The sequence below is a fragment of the Anguilla anguilla genome, chromosome 5 (assembly GCF_013347855.1).
Source record: "Anguilla anguilla isolate fAngAng1 chromosome 5, fAngAng1.pri, whole genome shotgun sequence".
Lineage (NCBI taxonomy): Eukaryota > Metazoa > Chordata > Actinopteri > Anguilliformes > Anguillidae > Anguilla > Anguilla anguilla.
In genome coordinates, this window is record NC_049205.1 from 32,466,654 (window position 1) to 32,482,337 (window position 15,684).

General features: G+C 41.0%; 1 protein-coding gene across 1 annotated transcript in view; it reads left to right on the plus strand.

Annotated features, from left to right (window-relative positions):
• The window catches only part of lgr4 (leucine-rich repeat containing G protein-coupled receptor 4), a 78,943-nt gene that overhangs the window by 13,098 nt on the left and 50,161 nt on the right, over positions 1-15,684 (plus strand). The window contains exon 2 of the mRNA XM_035418189.1: positions 12,317-12,388. Coding sequence (XP_035274080.1) covers positions 12,317-12,388 — 72 coding nt within the window. The remainder of the gene's footprint in view (positions 1-12,316; positions 12,389-15,684) is intronic.

Here is a 15,684-nt window from a genome sequence, read left to right on the forward strand (position 1 = left end):
CTGAGTTGGCTTGAATCGGCATCTCCAGTTAAACGTCCCACATAAACAAGACCATGATTCAGAAACAACTCCTCTTGATTTATCAGCGAAGCACATCCCTGGAATTTGGGTGGACTTCTATCACGTCAGTGTCAACCAAGTCAGGCTCATAATTCTGTAAGATTATGAGCCTGCCAAGTGAGGCTTGTACATTCCTACTTTTTATCCCATGGAAAAGACATAAATGGCTGAGTATGTAAGATTATCTTCTGTCTGAAGTGGATAAATGTTTTATTTTTCTGCATACTTGTCCTGGTGATCCACAGGACGCCGTTTTGAATTCTAAATTTTTTATTGGGAGGAAGGAACATGAGATGCGAGTATTTCATGATTGTATTTCTACTCATTCTTAAAACATAGGGTTAGAAGCACTAAAAAGATGCATCAATAAGTTATTGTTTTATCTGTGTTTATTCAAAGTTTTCAAAGTATTCAAAGTTTCACCCTTAACTTTCTTCTGCATTACTTCAGAGTAAAAAATGTGAGAAGTTTGATTGGTTTCTTATTGGTTAAACCATGTTTTCAGCCTTTGAAATATGTGGCCGTTTCTGTATTGAGCTACAGTCGCCAGCATGCAAATACATTACACGTGATCTAATTCCAGTGTCAGATAGAAAAGTGACCTCCAAGGAAAAGTGACCCGCAGGTAATTTTTCTGTTATAGAAAAGCTACCCCCCTTATAGAAAAGTGAGCCCACTCATAAAATGTAAGTATGAAACTTAACCTATTATGGTTTTTTATGCTATTCCAAATGGACTACAATCCCAAGTACTTGATCACAATACTTGGGTCATTTTTCCCTAAGGGGAGCATTTTTCCGTACTAGGAGAGGTATATATGTAGATAAGTGACCTTTGGATAAGACGTTCATGGGTTCAGATTTCTAAATGACACCAGTGTTAAGGTCACTGAAATCCAAATGTTGATTTTGTTGAAAAATAGGATGACCCCAAAATGAAGGAATTGCAGGCAGATCATTCATATGCTCATGCTTGTGGGCTGGCCAGCTGTGTCAGATTTACAAGTAATAAGCTCTAAAGATCTGTTACCTTTTCTGTCTTTATTAATCATTGAATACAATAATGAGTAATCCCTATGATATAATATGGAAAGGTTTCTGGAGATTTGGTTTTCAAACACTGAAGCTTTGTAGTTTGTTGTAGCTGAAGCTAATCTGATTTGAGCACAGCCCACCCCCAGAATAAGCCTGTTCATGAGATATTTGACTTTGGTATGGGCGCACGCTGTTTATGAGGGTTGCTGTCTTCCCCCTGTTTGTTATGGCTACAGGGGGGGGGGGTATGGGGGGGTATGGGGGGCATAGACGATTCAGATGCATGGAGTGGGCGGAGCCTCCCAGCTGGATCTAAAAGAGGTGTTAATTACCTTTCAAGCAGAGTCTGCTGGAGGAGGAGGAGGCAGCTAAGCACTGTGTGGGGGGGAGGGCTGTGAAGTGTGAGCTGCTTGGCTCTTTCAGGGCCTCCTGGTGATTTATTACTTTGCTCAAGTCGTCAAGGCCGGCAGTGTTCCCCTGCCTTTTTCCAGTGGGAAAGGGGTAGGGCGAACACACGCCGGCACACACACGAACACAGACATACACATGCACGCGCACAAACATACGTTTAGGCACACACTCTTGTGCATTCACATACACACAGCACATATTTGTGTACAGCTATTCATATCATACTGATAGTTCTTATAAAGGACATAAACATTGATAATTTGTGTAAATGAACTTGTCAAACCAGAATGAAAAATCTATATCTCAGCCCTTAGCACAACTGCATAGACACTCTGCAGTGGAACACAATCACAGCCAAAGCCAAGGACTACCAGATCTTGTTTCTAAACGTTTTTACATCTGGGCCATCAACATCTTGACATTGTATTGATGGAAACATCATTTCCAATGTGGAATGTCTCTCCTCATGTCTTTTTAAGCTGTTAAAAGGTAGTTGGAGAGACTGAGGGACAGGTTCACACTGCTTCATAAAGCCAGCAAAATGAACATGAGAGCACGAAGGCCCCCACCCCTTCCCCCAGAGTAATTTGAAAAATTACTCCCTAGAACGACTGCTTTGTTAGGGTTTTCGTTCCTGCTGCGTTTCCATCCTGTCAGGTCCACTTCTGGCTGCAGCCGAAAACAGAAAAGCCAGGAAAAAGGAAAGGCCATGACAGGCGACCAATGAGGAGGTTATGGCCGAAGAAGAGCTTTTGAGCAGGGGAGGGGAAGCGGGAGGGAAGAAAGAGGAGAGACGCGTTAGGGCTGCTTCTGGGGGAAAAAGCTGTTGTTGATTAGGTCACCATAAGACAGCCAATCCGCAGCAAGGCCTCGCAGCTTCCAAGTGATTGACAAAAACACATCACATGATCACATGGAAGCTGCAAGGCCTTGCTGGTGATTGGCTGTCTTATGGTCACCCAATTGACAACAAAAAAACACTGACGCTTTTTTCGCCTGAAGCATTTCACGCAGCCTCCTCAGTTTGGTTGTTTACTATCGCTTCAGGTATAATTAAAAAGAAAACAACAAAAAGAAAGGTAATGCAGCATTTGGTGGTGAAGACTGTTATTACATTAGATAATTATTGTTTTGGTATAGCCTATCACCCAGCATGTGCATGTGGTCCTGCCCTTTTCAAGTATCTGAGATTGCCGTAGTCTTGGCAAAAATGCCTCATTGTAGAATGTTTTTCTTTTTCTCCTCCTGTCTCCTGTCTTGTCTTATGTTGAGCTTTCCCTTGCATGAATTAAGATTCTCCTACTTTTGCACTCAGCAATCATGGGAGTGACTGTTAGCCCCACCTACTTGTTAAAAAGGCAGTTGTTCAGGGGTGTGCTACGTTTTCTGTATTTTAGAATTTATTATTTGATGAATAGTCATTTTAATGGAAGCAGAGCTTCGAGTGGTTTTATGTTTAATCTAAAACGTTACAGCTGCAAGTTCATGAACAAATAAAATAAGATTACTTTTGCATTTGGTTTTGGTTTATTTGCTAAAATTGGGGAATGCTTCCAACTATGTTTTGAGGGCACTACCATATGAAAACTAACGTAATAATAATTTCTGTGAAATAACAATTATTATAATATTAATTATGTGATTATTTAACCCTTTAAGGCAGGGGTGTCCCCCCTTTTTGGCCTGATATTTATTTTTCCAATGGCCAGCACAATGTGATCTACCAACCAGTATATTGGTGGCATTGGTTCATATGGGGTTGACCTGGGGGGGGGGGGAGGGTTGTTGTTGTTACTGAGTACAGCTTTTCACTTGCCTCGTATCTATACCCAAAAAAGAAAATTTGTTGGTCAGTGGTTGCACGCAGTATTAAGTGGGCTGTGACAAACTGATTAGTTTGAAGACATCACATTTTGGCTACTTATTTGCAACCACTATCCATAATTTTCATTAAGGAAATCTGAGAAGTCAAACAAATGTTTTTGAGCATACTTAAGGATATTGTTTGCAACCAACATTTTTTTTTTAGAGTAAAATGGTATATATCTAGTGCTGGGCAGAGCTACTAGCATCACTTTTGGTGATGTACCAGTAGCTATACAGAGAGCTCTATAATGTTTCCATACAGATTTTTTCTTCATTTGGCTCTGTACTCCATAATTTTTGATTTGTAATCCAACAATTTGTATGTGTGTAGCATTCGGTCCGCTGGAGAAGCAGATTGGTCTCAGCTGCACTGGCTGGTGGAGTGAGCGCACGCACCTGGGTTAACTAATCAGCCCAGGTGCTTAAAGGTGTGTTCCTCTCCACAGTTCAGGGCCGAGATCAGGACCTCACAACGAGAGTGTGTTTCTTTATTTAGTTTTTGTTTGCGTGTTTGTCAGCACACACCAGGATGAAGAAACTGGTCTGAAAAGCTGACCAGTTACAAGCGGTCGCTTTGTTTTACTTTCTTTTGTATTTATTTTAATTTGTTGTTTTAGTTTATTGTTTTTACCCGGAAACCCATGAGGGGGAAGGGTGAAGGTGTCTGTTTATTTCATTTTGTGTTTGTGTGGGTGCGCTCTCTCTCTCTTTCTCTCCAAGCTGCAGCCAACGATGTTTCCCAGAACTGCCACATCTCCCTCCCAGGGGTGTCACGCTGGCATGTGACATTTTGGTGCCGAAACCTGGGAGGGAGCGGTCTCTGCGTAAGCCGAATTAGCCTTCGGCTGAATTCTGGGGTTTGGAGGGGTGTCATGCTGGTGTGTGACAATGTGGTTAAATTGCAGAATCTTTGCTTTTATTAAATGGTATTTTAATAAATTTCAGTTTTAACATGTTAAAAATAACAACACTTTTTTTACACAGACCCCCTCCCATTGTAGGGTGTCATAATGTTTGTGACAAATGGCTTCACAGGTGTTTCTGATTAGTCAGGTGTGTTCAGTTTCTTCTTTCCTGCAATTAGAAGTGAGCTTTCAGTATCTGCTCTTGATTCCAGGCTTTTGATTGCCTTTGGAATCTGTTACTTGCAGTTGTCATCAGAGTTGTGTCAATGAAAGTCAAGGAAGCCATTATGAGGCTGAGAAATACTGTATTTCTCATTATGAGGCTGAGAAATATGAAAAAAACAGACACAGGCCAAACCTTAGGCTTACCAAAATCAACCGTTTGGAACATCATTAAGAATGTTGTTCGGTCTGATAAGTTAAATTTGTAGGAGTGAAGAGCATATACATAGCTAACGTTACTAGTTAGTTAATGTTATTTATTTCAGTGCAATGTATTGATGCACTTCAGCCCAGGACATTACTTCATGCTCCATCACCATTTTATTAATGAAAAACCTTCCAGAGGAACCTTAATTCGGTGAAAAGTTAAATGATACTGGCACTAATTTTCTACAGCATGTAGTCTAATGGAATAAGGGCTACTGCAAGCCTACCTCTTCAAACCTCCCATTCCCTATGGCTCTTTTTGATGTAATTCCTTTAATCTTGCTATAGAATGATTTATAGTTTTATATTGGGGCTAGCTTTATGTGATTTATATTGTGAATCTAGGTTGGCACAAGTTAGTGATATATTGCACGTAAACTCACTTGTCTGGAAAAAAAATGTTAGCCGTGTCTGCCCCCTGGCTCACTTATGCTCTCTGACATTGTAATTCACTCACTGAATACATCATATGCACATATGTTCCCTTACATTACCATCCACTCTGGATAAGCCTGTGTGCTCAATGAATGTATTGCCATATAACAAATACAGAAAAGCAAATGCAGAGTAGGCCTATATTGATAGGTGAGCACTTGTTAGTTTTAGTGGAGATTTAACTGAAAATTAGAAGCTGAGGTCAAATAGGCAGTTGAGGTAATGAGTGACTCAAGGACATATTAACTAGTAAGCACATCCAAAGGCAAGCCTGAGTGCTGTTCTGCCCACCTGTGGAAACCTGTTGTCGTCTGCAGAATGTTTTTGTGCATTTAAATCGGTTAAATACAGCTTACTTGGATTGCATAATGTGAGCAATTTACAATTGAGAAATGGCCTTTATATTGTGTCAACAAAAATCTGCCTCGTTAGCAGAGGTAGTCGTGATTCATGAATCTGCCTCAAGAATTGAGGGAGGGATACAGGCCAGGCATGTCAAATGTATTCATGTCAATAAAAAAAAAAACTTTGGCAGCCAAAATGGGGCACAGCCGCCTCAAACAGGCAATATAAAAAAGGTCCTGTCGACAAGGAGGACGCATGGATTTGGAAGTAACCAACAGCTGACTTCATTTCTACATTCTGCGCTTGTCCCTGATGCTATTTTTTTTGTTTTTGCATTAACGAGAAAAAAATGACACAAGAAAAAAAGGCTGAGCAATGGTGACTTGATGAAAGCGCAGGGGGAGTGTCAGCCATCTTAATTAAACTCTTTTCATGGCTTACACAAGCACAAACACAGGGAGCAAAATGGGGTGGGGGAGTGGGGGGAGCTGCAGCACTATTGTTATTCCACTCCATTGGTTCAGTTAGTTGACCATCCTTTGGCATATTCTGTCCGTTTGAAACTGAATGACACTTTTGTTCATGGTTAACAGAGGTGAAAGAACCCAGTTACTGGCTCTCCTTCTCCACCAGGACAGCTGCCGGGTGGGAGAATGTGAACTTTCTCGTTCCTCTATCCCTTTCCCTCTCAAACACGGTCACCCCATCCCCCACCCTTCTCACTCTCATTTCATGATTAAACGTGCAGACCGGAGGTTTCGGTGTCTGGAAGCATGGGTAACGGTTATTGCTAAAGGCAGTGCAAGTCTACGTCTTCCAAGGTTTTTTTTTTTCAAAGTTTTTTTTCCTTGGCTCAGAAATGCATGAGGAAGGTATTTTTTGTTCACCGCTCTCTTTCCTTTCTCATTCCTGGGGAGTGAACGCTTGGCCCCCTCTGCCGTGCACTCCTGTTAAAGGGCCCGCATGAACAAAGAGCTTTTGTGTTCTCCATGCCCATCAAAAGGGAGCTGTGTCATTTCCCTTTGATATCAATTGTGCACATCATTTTCAAAAGTTAACTTTCCCTATTTCATTTTTATCAGGGCATTGTTTACTGTAAAACCTGTGCGAGAGCTTTGCTGAAGTGGGGCTAACGGGGTAATTGTACCTGATTGGGTTTTAACACGGTCCTGTCTGAGGTCAGGAGCAGGAAACCCTGTCACTCGCTCGGGTAATGTGGAAATCATGAACGTTACCTCAGGGTCAAACCGTGTGCTTCCTTTCAGAGAAACGTCTTTGATCATTTAAGAATTAAAGACCCTGCCATGGAATAATTGAAATATTCACTCAGCAGAATATTTATGAGGTTTGATTTTGAGCTGTCTGGAATACGTGGGGAGGGAAGTTTTGGTGACAATTCTTCTTTCGTCATTCTGCCAACAGTGGTACAGGGCTTGTGGTGTCATAGCGGGTAAAACGTGTCCAAATGAAGGAGTAAAAATATCCCCAGATTTGTATCCGAGCAATGACACAATGCACCAAAATAGAAGTGAATGTTGAGAAATTACATAATCCCAATGATTTTGACGTTGGTTCAGTTAATCTTCTCAATTGGGATTTACTTAGATCTATGTAGCCTACCCAATGTTTTTTTTCACCTTGCTGTCCGAATAGGAGTGGCTGCCATTATGATGCAGCCATGCTAGTACAATTAATCTGATACCGGGCAGGTTATTTAAAAATTAAGATTATGTAAAATATCTTGTTGGCCAAATAGTTTCCTGGTGACATGGACTGCACAATTGTTTCCAAGTGTAAGGCATACCATTGGCAGGTTTTCAGAGTAGGTCCACTGTTGGGTACGCTGGCTAACCCCATAGACAACTATACAATAGGCTGGCTAGGTGCCCAGGCCAATCTGGTAGATGTAGGTAGCCTATATACATTGCTACTGTAAACATTCTAGTGTGTCAGACATTTAAGTTAATATTTGATTTGGCAGATTTATTAATTGTTTCATAGATTTATGCAAATGGTGCAAACTTTTATCTTTGAAACATTTAGCTACTAAATAGGCTACATGATGTAGCCATAGCCATGCTAACTTCAGATCTGCTATAAGTAGAGTTACTGTCCTGGATATCCTGATATAGAAATAAGACTTGGATTGGACAAGAGCTTTTGTTATATAATTGGAGAGCTGTTAAGCTATATTTCAGTTTTGCATATATTATTTTAAATGTGCTTTCACATCATTAAGAACCACATCGGTGTAGATTATTCTGCTTATATGGTGCTTACTGTATAAATAGATATTAAAATACAACTGTAAAAAATATAATTGTTATAAAAGGTCCAATTTTTGTATGTGTATGTTCACCACAAAATATAGTTCCTTATTTGCCTAGATGCAGGCGATTTAGCATGTGTCATGTATGCAGTAAATTGTGGCAGCAGTAGGTCTAAGGAAAACCATATTGTTTGAGCAGTCCAAATAAAAAGGATAGATATTTGTGAAACTCTGTTGGGACATTTATTCATTTTTGCACGACCAAAATGATAGCAGAAATCTATTGGCTTGAGTCAAGATTTGGTGAAGGTGAAGATGACAGATGTAGCGCTAACATTAGCTAGCTGTCTTTGAATAGCCAACTACCAAGTACCATATCATAATGAGCGAAATTAGTAAACGTTACTTGGCAAATGCTACCTATTAGGGATGGGCACAAGTACTCGAGCACTCGAGGACTGCTCAAGGAGTGCACAAGCACTATACAGTATCTGGGGGGTGGTGGGGGATTTCTTGAAAATAAATTTACATGAATTAGCTAACGTGTTTAGTTTCATTTTTTATTTTTACATGGTAGCTTTATTTAATGGGTAATGATGTTAGAAATTCTAGCTCCACAGTCTGCACTTCCTGGTCACCTCTCCTGTCTGTTTTGGCCCCCTGGTAGTAGAAGGAGCTTCCCACTGCAGTAGGAACAGCAGAAACCCTGCCAATCTTCCAATGCAGACTAAAGACCCACCTCTTCAAACTGCACCATGGCTTCCCTGACCGTCATTAGCCATCCTCTTGCTTTCTTTGTTTTTTGATTTGCTTTTGGAACAATAATGCTTTTTATAACCGATATGGTAGGTTCTCTGTAGTGGCATGTACTTTTGCATACAGTAGGCCTACATCACATTATAGGCATTTAGCAGACGCTCTTATCCAGAGCAACTTACACAACATTTACATAGCACGTACATTGCATCCATTTGTACAGCTGGATATATGCTGAAGCAATGTGCCTTTAGGTATCGAACCTGTGACCTTTAGGTTGCAAGATCAGCTCCTTACTCATTATACTACACTGCCGTCTGCAGTACTGGTTGTTGGTTTATTCGGCTAACTTCACACAGTATAAATGGGCCTTCTGTGCATTGTTGGTGATCACATTTGTCCTTAGACTAACACTAATGTTCTCTGCTTTGTAAAGTCACTCTGGATCTAAGCATCTGGGGAATTGTAATGTAATTACTGCTTAGAACAGATCATTCAAATTAAAATTTCATCCCGCAGGAAACATGGCTGGGAGTATTGAAATTAAATAATAGCCAATAAAAATTTTCTTTTGTCAGAGAGGAAAGCATATATTCCTGTTTAAATGGCAAAAATGTTATTCTTCAGCATGAGATAGTTCGGAAACGCCAGTCGAGCCTCTGAAGTGCCCTTGTGCCACCTGGATCCGCACTCTCAGCACTGCAGGCGAAGCACGTGCTCTCCTCCTGTGCACTTGTCCATGAGCCAGTGACTATTTTCCACTCTGCAGACCACACAGTACTACAAGGGATTAGGTATCTATGAAAAAATGCACAGCCATTTTCCCAGGATTTACAGTGCCTCTATGGAGCTTCAGATTGCAGTGTTCAGAACAAATTATTATTAATATTATTACATTAGTGATATAGTATTGCAGGAATTATCTTTTTCAGTACCTGAACAAATTTTATTTTTTGTGACTGTTGGAGCAATGTTAAAAGTGTATCAGGTATTTTATTCAATATTATTTTGACTTCTTGCCCCATGTTAATCCCACTACTTGGCACTGTAGCTTTGACTAAAACTGTAAACTGGTAATGTTTGCTTAGGGTTTTTTTAATCAACAATTGGTCAAGTCCCTTGCACCCCTCCAGCAAACAGTCCCAGGACAGCCATCAAAACTGAAAGCACAAGGACAGATAAAAACAAGCAGCTTTCCTGACCGTCAAAAAAAGCGTGCCTGTAGTAGTATGCATGCAGGTGGCTGTATTACAAAGCGCCCACGGCAGATACTCTGGATAATTTGATTCATTGATACCTGCAAAATGTGTTTTATGCATGTGCTTCTGAGACTCTTCTGGGAGACCTTTGCCGTCTGTGTCACGGCTGATTCACTACTCGGCCCCTTGCCCTGTGGCAGGTTACAGCGGCCATCAGACCCCCACAAGGCGCTGATGAGAAAACCTGCACTTTGCGCGGTGATTGCGCTAACAGACCTTTTTTCGCCTGTCCCGTGGCCTCGCCGGTCTAGGGCGACAGTGACGGGGGGAACGGCGACTGCGTGAGCGATGCAGAATGTATCCGAAGGGCCGCTGAGAGCATCGTCTAAATAGGGGGCCCGAGGCAGCAGCAGGTAAAGGGGTTTGATGCCTCATTGAAACAGCCTGCGGGGTAATTCGATAGCAAGATAACCGAGGGGGATCGTAAATAAAGATAGCAGGCGGATGGCCAGGGCCTGCAACCGTATGCGAGAAGGTAATGTGATCCTCCCATGAACTGCAGCCCATATGCGCACTTGTTACAGTTGGAAGCACTTGGCAGGGAAATCTAAGATGGGCTATTTAAAATGGTTTTGCTTCATTAACCAACACAGGATGTTTGCTCTATTTTATCTCAGTCTCTTTCACCATCTGGTGCATATGGGTTGTTATTTGAAACCAGCAAATGTTGTAAAAAAAATAAATAAATAAATAAAAAAAACTGAAATTGAAGATTTCTGAGAGTATGGTTCTTATTGAACACAGACAGGACAATATCAGTTTGTCAAAGGGTGCTTATTCAGGTGTGCGTTTTGTGAAACAACAGTGGTAATGGGTGTATACAATTTTAATGGGGATAACGAGTGGCACTTGTAAATTAAAAGCACAGATAAAGTAAAAGTTTAGAGAGAATACAATAGCATTGAGCTTGAGAAAGGCATATCCAGCCAATTGATCATAATTAATTTTTGGTAATTTGATGATTGCTTATTGTAGTGCACCAGTGGTTATTATTTGGCCACTAGTTTGTCTCCACTGTGTGACCTGCAGGGATTGAAACCTGTATTTCAATGGCTATCGTCCAGGGGGCTCCAGTGGTACTCCAACAGCACAGTCAAGTGACTAATTGTACAATTGAGTTTCTAATCAAGACATTTATGAAACAATTAGTTGATCTAATGTGGGGAAAGTCGGGAAGGAAAGTGAACATAGATGGAAGTTTAAATTCTAGGAAAAACATGTCTTTGAGCCAGTGGTCTTCACTCCTGGTCATGGAGAGGTGCATGGTCTGCTGGCTTACGTTGTTACTTAGTACTTGAGTAGCGCAGCAATTGATCAATGAAGCAATTGGTTGAGGAAGCTGGATTCAAATTGTGGTTATATTCGCCAGTATTGGCCAGTCTTTTCTGAAAAAGGCAGATGTGACTGCAGGTTTTTGTTTTAGCTCAGTACTAAGACACCTGATTCTACTTAAGGTCTTGATTGAAGAATGATGATTTTTATTTTCCTTTTTGTAGTTAAATATTTTATAACTGCACTAATTCTTTGTGTGTGCATTTTCCACTGCTTGAAAACAAATCAAACCTATCATGTCCCCAGTACAAAATTTTTAAATACTGCAGCATGTCCACACTAGTAAGTAATCAAACTGAATTTTACACGTGAGTTTTTGCTTGTAAACATCGCTGTCCGTCATCATCTGTGCTTAAATAGTGGTAATTACTTTATCAACGTAGATTGTGGAGGTGGTGCAAATATGAACATTGTCTGTGAAGGGGCTTGAGAAAGAGGCTATCGTGACATCTGTTTGGCAGAGGATTGAAGTACAATGCGAGAAAGCAAGGGGAGTCAAACTGGCGGCCCTGGTTATTATATAGGTGTCAAAACTCTTATGTGACTGCTTGATTTTAAAATGAGCATGTCATAGAAATATCTTTTGGGCAGTACGTGGAAAGAAATTCTGATTGCAGGCTGATTCCTTTGGTGGTCTATACAAAGTCAGGTTTCTAAACACTGGCGGGACAGATCTAAATATTAGAACCTAACCCCCCCCACTTCCCCACGAAGACCTCCCCTTAGAAAATCCACCCGCATTCTGCCTGCAGACTCACCTCTACCTGGTTTCATGCACAAGTCGCTTGTCAATAGAAAACCTCCTCAGGCCATGCGTGCATATTTGGCATGCAGACACACGCCTGGCCCTTTCTTAAGCATGTTGAAAAAACGAAAAGCTGTCATCTCTCTTGGCTGCGGGTCTCTCAGGGGTCTTCGAGGGGGGGCCTCCGGCTCATGTCCCACATACATACTTATGTCACCAGGCGCTGGCAGCCCCCGCCCCCCCCCAAAATAAAAACAAAGGCCCCGTAGCGTGACATGACACGCACGCGGAAATGACAATTATTGTTGCATGTGTTATCGTAGATTCAGCGCGCTTTGTTATTTCCGTGTATCTTTTGTTACCCTTTGAATTTGCAAAATGTGCCTCAGTACCTGCAGGGTTTTGATTTGATGTTTAGTTTATCTGGCTGAAAATGATTTATGCAAATCTGATTTTTTTTCTCTTTTTAGGGACATCAGCATGAACAACATCACAGAACTCCCCGCCAATGTCTTCAAAAATTTCCCATATTTGGAGGAATTGTAAGTAATTGGCTGTTTCGTCTAACTTTTCTGGACAGTGAGTTTTTAGTCTGGCTGATTTAAATGTGATAAATCTGGCTGATTCACAATATGAAAATGCAAAACATTTTTTAATGCAGAAATTCTTTTATTATGCTATATGCTTTTATTATGCTATGCTATAATGCTGTTGAATTTTGAATTCTCGACTTGATTCAGGTGATAAAGTCAGAAAAGTGACCTTTGATTCTATTCAACATTTTAAAGGCAGTAATGTACAATGGAATGACCTTTAAAATGCTTTAATACTTTAATAAGTTTTATTACATTTAATTGAAAAACAGTAAGCTTTCTTACATTTAATAGGAAGTTTGTATAAAATCTCCTTGATTAGCCTACCACTTATGACAATGTTTAATTCTGAAGGCATTATATGAGAAGCAATAATATATGACCACAACAAAGAAATGCTTTGACAGTTTAATTGCTGACAGAAATGGTCTGAGTGGAGTGGGCGGGGTTTTTTTAAAAAGGACTTCGTATTAGTGCTGTCTTTTATACAATAGTAAATGGTGACTTAATTTTCCTTAGCGACTGCTTAACAACCGTACTTATAAGGTACCACCGCCCAGGGCAATGAGAAAGTCTTTACCACAGAACTCATTTGTCACTGTTAAAATTCTGCCTAAAAAGTCAGATAGGATTGTTAATTTGTCAGTTCTAAAAATATATTTTTAACAAGTCAATGAACTTCTGTTACTGGTATTTAGAACTCTGAAACAAATACGTGGCATAGAGACTATCAATTTCTAATGCAACGCTCAGCTCTGAAATAAGGTCTTGCATTGCATCACGTTGGTTAAATGTGTTGGAAAAATGTCATTGTAACATTTATAATGACTGAATTGTGTGAAACAAATAATACACCCAATGTACGCATCTAATTCATTCTTATTTTCTGCAATAAGTGTGCCTAAGTTACCTGATCTCTTTGCTTTGGTTAGTGAATGTATATCATGTATGAACAACAGGAGTCTGATACACATATTTTCATGATGTCTCCTCCGAATTTCAGTTCTGTATTTCAATTTGGAATGATTACAATAATGCGTAAAATATTTAAACACGTTATGCTGTTTAACTCTCCTTCGTGTATTAGTTTAACATTAAAGAAATGTGCAAAGTTTATTCTGTCTGAGAATTTTCATAAGCAAGTTTCCTGCTTCAGTTCTGCATAGTAAGGCCAAGTGTCATTTGACAGTCAGATGTGAGTTGAGTCCACCAAATTCCTGAGGTGTTTTTTGTAAAAAAACAATGATCAGATGAATCATGAGCCCATGTAGGTGAGGCTCCAGTAGTAACAGGAGGTGGTGATTCAAACCTACGAAGCCACTGACGAATAACACAGCACTAGCAGAATACTTGGACTCACAAACCGTAACCTCCCTTCCCATATACTCCAGAGAGAGAGAGAGCACATCTGAGATCGAGTCCAGGCCATGACTGTCCTTAAGTGGATAAAAAAATGCATGTTTTGCCCTGTGCTCAGAAGCAGGTAATGTGAGTAGAAACAGCTGTGCTGAGGTTTGTTGGGGTAGTGCAGTCAAAGCCATTTTGTTGGAAAAGAGAGGCAGGACAGAAACTCAAGTTTTCTCACAGTTGCTGAAAGCTTCGCTTGGATCCATTTTGGTTTTTGTGACAACGCGGATTTTGCGAGGCGCTGGCACATTGCATTTGTTTTATTTGCTCCCTTCTGCTGGAGGTAAAGTGAAAATCTGCTCACCAGAATAGAGCCTGGTCACCTACTGGATAAAGCCGCCTTAAGTGGGCAAAAAATGACCTGTCAGCATGCACTCTGCGACAGGAATGCAGGGGAGCGTGGAGGAAGGGCGCGGAAAAAGCACTTCCTCAACAGTCGGCGGCTAAAATTGTCACTACGGTTCCCCGCACAATTTAGTCTCCGTATGTCATTCCATTTACAATGGTGGGCTAGGGCCTCTATTCACAAAGCATCTACGAGTATATTTGAGATGTGGCTTGGTTCAGTGAAAATTTACATTTGTAAAATTAGCGCACGTATTCTTCATTCAGTTTTACAAAAAGGTAAAAGTATAATACTGTATGCATTATTAGTATACAAGTACACCATAGTAATATTATACCTGTACACTACAGTATAGTTAGACCTGTGCAATACATTGCTATTACACGTGTGAACTATGACTGTCATACATCTACACCCATTTTTTCTGTAAAATTTTCACCACTTTTGTGGTGTAGTGGCTAATTTCTCATCAATCTTGGCAGCAATCATCACTGTGCAACTACTCTGACTTCAGCAACCATGACTATTCATGCCACCGCACAGCCAATCGAAGGTGCAAGCTTTTTTTGTATTCCTGCTTATTAACCAGAGACATCCCGGACATAGGCTACACGTGTACATCGTTGTTGCACTTGATGGACAGAATAAATGCCTCGCCCCTTTCTGCCAGTGTCTGATGGCTATCGCATAAAGACAATAAGAAGGCAGAAGAGGTAGCTGATTAGGTCTTACTGTTTACATTTATGAACCAAAGTGCCCTTGAAAGCTTAAGCCAGGCCTTCGGCCTTGGTCTCAAGCTCACTTTTTTGGCGTATGGATTCCGGACTCAGGCCACAACTGTTGAAAGAAGCACTCTTGAGCTGATTAGTCATTGCAACCCTGGTGTTTATGCTCACTTAACCAGTCATCTTGGCCCCAGATTCCCCCGATTTCCTCTCCAAGACCAAACCCTGCCACAGAGAACACTCACACAAAATGGATTCACAAAAAAGGATAGAAGATAGTGCTAGGTGGGTGGTAGTATAATGGTAGAATGCGGTAGAATAATGGTAGATAGTATAATGGTTGGGGAACTAGGCTTAGGCCTATAACTTGTGAAGCTGTAGGTTGCAGGTGAGGCGCTGCCATATTAATCTTAAGCAAGGTAACTGCTTCAGACTGACTGTGATGCCTTAACAATATGCCTGGCACCACATGCTGGTGGTCTCCCATTACTGCGAGTCACTTACCCAATGATATGAACGCTCCAGCAGTGTATTAGATAATGTCCATTGCCACGGCAGGCGGGACTTTTGTAATGACGGCCCGTCCATCCAGAGCAGCAGCAGAGGAAAGCACCTTGCAGGTGATGGCAAGGTGGCCCATGGGGATCTACATGCGCCCTGACTCACTCACAGTTAGCGGAATAAATAGGTGCTGAGGTTGACGGAACATTCCCTTCCTCATAGTCACGCAAGCCTGCATCCCTCTCGCCTCCTGTCCTGTTTGCTGG